Below are 6,610 nucleotides of genomic sequence, written 5' to 3' on the forward strand. Positions count from 1 at the left end.
CTCAAAGGAAGACAAAAATTCATGGAACTCAATTTGGTATCTGCAAATTCCGGAGAAAGTGAAGATTTTTATATGGAGGGCAACAAATGACTTGCTACCCACATCAGAGAATTTATGGAAGAGAAGGATTTTACAAACCCCCTGGTGTCAGAGATGCAGGAGTCATAGAGAGACTATCTTTCACTCGTTGTTTGACTGTAAAGCCTCGCGAAAAATTTGGAAGCTTACAACCTTTGAAGAGGAAGTGAAAGCCCTGAAGTGTAAGGATGTCCTAAGCTTGTTGTTGGCTTTGGCTGATCGAAAAAGCAAGACTGAAATGGAGCTGATAATTGCTGTGTGTTGGAGTATATGGCACTCGAGAAATCTTTTTATTTTCCAGAACAAAAAGGAAGACTTCCAACTATCTGTAGCTGGAGCTGAAGCAATAGTTCAGTCCTATAAAAGAATCCAAATGCCACAATTACAAGCATTTTCAAATCAAGATTTGGTATCCCATAAGCATTGGAAGTGCCCCCCTGCAGGTTGGTTCAAGGTGAATGTTGATGCTGCTATAAAGCTAGAAAATCAGAGAGTGGGGTTGGGCATTGTAATTAGAAATTCAGAGGGCAAGTTCATCACAGCAGCCATAAAGCCATCAAAATGGCTTGACAGAGTGGATTATGCAGAAGCCGAAGCAACAAGATTCGGGCTGGAAGTAGCTGAAAGTGCAGGGTGTCTACCCTTGATTGTTGAGACAGATTCAAAGGAAGTCACAGATTTAGTTTCAGCTAGAAAAAGCACAAAAGCTGAGATTTTTTGGATTGTTTCTGAGGTTCAAGATACGATGAAAAGGCTAAAGCATGTCAAGATACATCACTCACCAAGAACTTGTAATGGTTTTGCTCACACACTTACTAAGCTAGCTTTAGACTACACTGATTGTGTAATTTGGGAGGACAATCTTCCAAACCATCTTTTGTATTTATTCACTGAGTTGAATGATTGAAAGTTATACTTTCATTTCAAAAAAAAAAAAAAAAACTAAACGCACGACTCACGAGTGGCACAAATGAAAGCAAACAGAGATAAGCGAGCCCATCACGTGATCTTTCTTCTCACCACCCACTGATTCCGTGACTGACAAACCCGTGGGCCACAAAAACCATTTGCTATCCGATTCCGTTAGACGATTTCCTTCTCCTTCATTGACAGACTTACCCTCCTGTCTGCTGCTCATTTGCTCAAGACTCCAAAAAAAACATAATCCAAATGCCAGGCCATAACTGTAATTTGAAATTAACTAAAAATTTCATATTGACTTCTCGATATTTGTTCGAAAGCCCAAACAAATAGAAAATAAAACATAACACACACACGCACTCGTCGAAAATGGGCAGGAAGTTCTTCGTCGGCGGTAACTGGAAATGCGTAAGTTTTCGATCACTTACTATTGTTCGTTATATCAGTTTGAGCTGAATTTGATCTATGAAATTATGAGATCTGTTGAGCTGAATTTATTATTAGTGTGATTATTGAATTATTTGTAAATTTTGGCTCGAATCTAAAAATGTAGAATGGAACAACTGAAGAAGTGAAAAAGATAGTGAGCGTACTCAATGAAGGTCAAGTTCCATCTTCTGATGTCGTTGGTAAGTTATGTCGTTTAAATATTTACTGCTTTTTTATCTCTTTTTTTTTTTGTAAAATTTTTTTTTAAAGAAATCTTGTTATGGGTTAAAAGATTAATTTTAAATGGCGTTTTGTTTGTTCTATAATTTAAAGTGTTGATAACTTTGATGCAATTGCAGAGGTCGTTGTTAGCCCTCCGTTTGTGTTTCTTGGACTGGTGAAGAGTTCGTTGAGGCCTGATTTTCATGTTGCGGCACAGAATTGCTGGGTCAAGAAGGGAGGTGCTTTCACCGGTGAGATTAGGTATGATATTCATTAGTCATTGCGTTTCATTTTGTTTTATTCTATTTTCTTTCTGAGGATGGCATTTTTAAACAAGAACTTTTTTAATTGCAAATTTACAGTTCATTGCCTCATGTATGTGCAGTGCGGAAATGCTCGTCAATTTGGATATTCCTTGGGTCATTCTTGGTCATTCTGAAAGGAGACTCATTTTGAATGAATCAAATGAGGTAAGCTATATGGTTTATGACACAGTTCCAAACTTACCTACTGTTTGATAATTACGATTTCAAACCCTTCTTCTTGTCATTCTAAAAGGAAACTCATGTATGTGCAGTATGCATTTCATTTACTATTCTTTGTTTTCTTAACATTTGCTACGATAACATTGACTTTGTGACTCTTTTTATTTCTTTTAGTTTGTTGGGGATAAGGTTGCATATGCACTTTCTCAAGGTTTGAAGGTGATTGCTTGTGTTGGTGAGACACTTGAGCAGCGTGAAGCAGGATCTACTATGGATGTTGTTGCTGCACAAACTAAAGCAATCGCAGGTACATATTTCATTGCCATGCATAGAGCTTCTTGTGCAGTCTCGCTGTCTGCCGTTTTAAACATTTATGTTCTTCAATTTCAAACCATGGCCATCATAGGGTCTTTTGAAATTGTTTATAACTTTATTTGTGATTTGTTTCTTGTAAAAGAATAAATTGTTTATTACTTTAATATGTTTTAGGTGAATACATGTGTTAGGTGGATTCACCTTCTTTTTTTTTTTTTTTCATATGATAATTGCACTTTCTACCTCTTCAAAGTTTATTATTGAGGGAAATGTCCTTACGCAATCAACCATGTTTATCTTTTCAACAAAGAATATCAGTAATTATTTCTCATTGCACCATATTTCATGATCTAGTGTTGTGCAGATTCTCAAGAGAAATTTCTTGTTTGGTATTTATCACAAGGGTTAAATTGGAATGGTTGTTTATTTGTATTGCTCTAACACTTCAGTCTTGCATTTTGGTGCTTATTCATCATAATTCCATCATATCAACATATCTACAGTTTTTCAATTGTCTTGGCACATCAGTGGTTTATCCTTAATGCTTTTACTAGAGGTGCGCACTATATGTAGAAAATTATGTCTTTGTATTGGCTCTTTTGTTTGGCCATGACACTATACAGATGAATGATATTTATTGTATGCTAAATGAAATCTGCTTCAGCTTTTACTTTTATTATTACACTGATTTATTTTCTCAATCATTATTTAAATGCATGTAAATGTTTCTGAATGCTGTCAAGCTTCAACTTAGATGCTAATCGTGATAATATATAATAGTGATGATTTTATTTTTCTCTCATTTTTTACTAATTATATCTCCCTCAATCATTTTTCAACTCTGGTGCCAGATCGAGTCTCAAGCTGGTCAAACATTGTTTTGGCCTATGAACCTGTGTGGGCTATTGGAACTGGGAAGGTTGCCACTCCAGTGCAGGCTCAAGAAGTAAGTCCTCAGCCTTCAGCTTATATGTTGAAGTCATTATCATATATCAACGGGATATATACATTTTTTAGAATAATTGGGTATACTTGTCCTTGCCTAATTTTGGATTGCCCACTCATCTCGACCAACTCTTTTCAGTTATTTTCCACTACCCTCTTTGTGTATTTTACCATATCAATTCTTAGGTCATAGTCTATATGCTGATTTCTTGTGCTAGATGGATTTCCTAAAAAGTTATCAATTGGTAGTGGTGATTGTTTTCATACTAATTTTACTGTTCTGTATAATAGGTACATTTTGAACTGAGGAAATGGCTTTTTGCAAACACCAGTCCTGAAATTGCTGCAGCAACACGGATCATCTACGGAGGTATCTCTATTAATGTGTCCCATGTTCTAGTCCACTTGCTATTGTCATTTGGTTGTTTTTATAATGTGCAATATGCGCTTTGAATTATTAATTCTTCAATCATCCCCTTAAATTGAAATATAAAGAAAGCAGCAAATAGAATAAATGCTTGTAAAACTTATTTGTTAACATTTCATTAACCAAAGTTGATGGATTTTTCGTTGCATAACTATCTAAGGATCCGTAAATGGTGCAAACTGCAAGGAATTGGCTGCACAGCCTGATGTTGACGGATTTTTGGTTGGTGGTGCTTCGTTGAAGGTATTGCTGGCATTTCTAGATTTTTCTCTGCTCCTTATACGCTTTACATGTAAGGGTCATGTATCTTACATGCATGTAAGATAGAGTTTGCCTTAGTATTATTGTGCTAATACGTGGTGCCTCTTTTTGTTTTCAGCCGGAGTTCATTGACATCATCAAATCTGCTGAGCTGAAGTAAAATTCTTGAGCTTTATTTCAAGGGCAGTTTGCTGATGAAGTATTTACTGTTTGTGGATATATAGAATACGTTTGGTATAATTTCAGAATTACTTTTGTTTTTGATAAGCGCGACCAACTGAAACCTTTTTTTAAACTTTTTTAATTATCTTTGTTTCCTAAGTGTTGGAGTTGAATAAGTCTTATGTAGTGTTTACCTGCTGCAATGGGAGTGCAGATTCCTCCACTTTAGTTTTTACTTATTCATTTGAGGAGTAGAGTAGGAGTTTTACTCTATGGTTCCTACTCATATTTTAGGTAAGGAGTGAGATTTTCACTCGCATTTCCCACTCTCACCTCCTCTTTTTTTGTCCTTCATTTATTAAATATGATATAATTTATATTTATTAAAATTATATAATGATACATTTATTTAAAAATAATAATATTAAATTTATTTAATTAATATAATTATATTTTTTAATAAAATTACATTTATTAAAAATAATATAATCATATTCATAGAGAATTGATAATATTATTGTATACTATTTTTATTTGAAAATATAATATTATTATATTTGTTTAATATTAATAATAATAAATAATTTATTTTAAGAAAATATTAATTTTGTACTATATTATTAATAGTAATGTTTCTTTTGTGTTGTTCTTATTAATAATTTTGAATTTCCACAACTAAAATTAAATTTAATAAAAATTATGATTCACATAATTAAGAATTTTAGATAATAATTATTAATTTATATAATTAAATTAATAATAAAATAGATAGTTTATTTTCTAAATATATTTTATATTTACTTTGTAATTAAAAATATAATTCTTTAAATAAGGGTAAATTTGTAATTTGAAACAATTCATTCCCAATTTAAAATAATGTAAATAAATAAATGGGATTCTAATTTTTATTTCATCTTCTCATTTTAGTATAAATAAACAACTTCTAGTCTTACTCTTTCAGGATTGCCACCCGTGATTTCTAATTCGGAAAGTAAACTTTACCTTAATAGTTGTTGGATAGGTTGGTAAAATTAAATTTACTACCTGTGGCTTTTTTAATTTATCTCTAATAGCATGTTTAAAAACTATAGCCGTTAACTTTTATATCATTAATAAATAATAATTTTTTTCAAAGAAAAAAAAAATAGAAATGGAAGAAGAAAAAGGAAGCAGCATGTATTCTTCAAAGTTTTTAATTTCTCTAAATGACGTATGTCTAGAAGTAGTCAACTTCAGGTCCTACAATACAAACCTTAAACAGATTCATTAACATGCATTTTCATTTGGCAAAAAGAAATTACAAACAAATTATACACAGCTAGCTTAATTAAGTACCCAATGGTATATGGTAAGAGTGTGTTTGGCAATTTATATTATGCAAACTTATGTATAACTGTAATTTCTAATTTTATTGCATTGCATTAAAAAGATATCTAATGCAATAAAGAGCATAAAATAAACCCATGAGTAGAGTTTAGGTTGTATTGCATTAAAACATTATTCATATTTTATTTAATTATTTTACTTTAAATATGTAAGAAGTTTTGAATTATTTTAATCATTTGTTACTTATCAAAATAATATATTTGAAAATAAATTTAAATTAAATAATTATATTCAACGTTAATAAAAAAAATTAATTTGAAAATTTAATATTATATTGCATTATAATATAATACAATATAATGTTAATTTATGAATTTCATTTATGTTATGATAAGTGATATATAGAAATAAAATATATTATAATATTCTATTATGTTATAATATTTAAAAAAAAATGTAATGTAATGTTTTTCATTTTTACTATTTGATAATAGTATGTTATAAAATTATTTTTATGTTATAAAAAAATTATTCAATAATCAATTTCAAAAAATTGATAGTATAATACTAAAATATTAATAAATTTAAATAATACTAATGTAATTTTAATATTAATATAAAATGATATTACAAAATATTATTATATACAATACAATCCACACCACACAAAAACAATGTGTGCTATCCCTCCTAATGCAGAGGCCAGAGGGGTTGACGTTCAGTGCCGTAGGTCAGAAAAGGAATGAGAGTTGAGAAGGAAGAGGAAGTGACATCTACTTCTTAGATCATGAAGTGGCGAGTTTGATGATAATAAATTCGCCACCATATGAAGAGCCACTGGCAACAGCGCCGCCATCGGAACAGTGATGCTGACGATGAGACAAAATCACTAGTAAATGTTTCTTAATTTTCTAAAATTAAAATATTTTCTATATTTTTGTTGTGAGGGTATATTCGAGAATAAATATTTTTATTTAAGACATTTTTGTATTTATTCACTTTTAGTTTGAAAATTGGATAAATGGTTTGGATATTGGAT

At 31.1% G+C, this 6,610-nt stretch overlaps 1 protein-coding gene across 1 annotated transcript; it reads left to right on the plus strand.

Annotated features, from left to right (window-relative positions):
• The first annotated feature begins 1,091 nt into the window (after positions 1-1,091).
• On the plus strand, positions 1,092-4,564 carry LOC18044197 (triosephosphate isomerase, cytosolic). The gene is made up of 9 exons (XM_006435474.2): positions 1,092-1,407; positions 1,553-1,628; positions 1,788-1,911; positions 2,036-2,120; positions 2,310-2,442; positions 3,302-3,396; positions 3,687-3,765; positions 3,983-4,065; positions 4,202-4,564. The coding sequence occupies exons 1-9, from the start codon at positions 1,369-1,371 to the stop codon at positions 4,241-4,243; spliced, it is 756 nt and encodes a 251-aa protein (XP_006435537.1). The 5' UTR covers positions 1,092-1,368; the 3' UTR covers positions 4,244-4,564.
• The last annotated feature ends 2,046 nt before the right edge of the window (positions 4,565-6,610 follow it).

The sequence above is a fragment of the Citrus clementina genome, unplaced genomic scaffold (assembly GCF_000493195.1).
Source record: "Citrus clementina cultivar Clemenules unplaced genomic scaffold, Citrus_clementina_v1.0 scaffold_4, whole genome shotgun sequence".
Classification (NCBI taxonomy): domain Eukaryota; kingdom Viridiplantae; phylum Streptophyta; class Magnoliopsida; order Sapindales; family Rutaceae; genus Citrus; species Citrus x clementina.

Bases quoted from the DNA above. Each gene is read 5' to 3' on its own strand.
- LOC18044197 (XM_006435474.2), top strand. From the start codon at position 1,369: ATGGGCAGGAAGTTCTTCGTCGGCGGTAACTGGAAATGC. The intron at 1,912-2,035 runs GTATGATATTCA...ATGTATGTGCAG, and splicing joins GCTTTCACCGGTGAGATTAG to TGCGGAAATGCTCGTCAATT. The intron at 2,443-3,301 runs GTACATATTTCA...CTCTGGTGCCAG, and splicing joins ACAAACTAAAGCAATCGCAG to ATCGAGTCTCAAGCTGGTCA.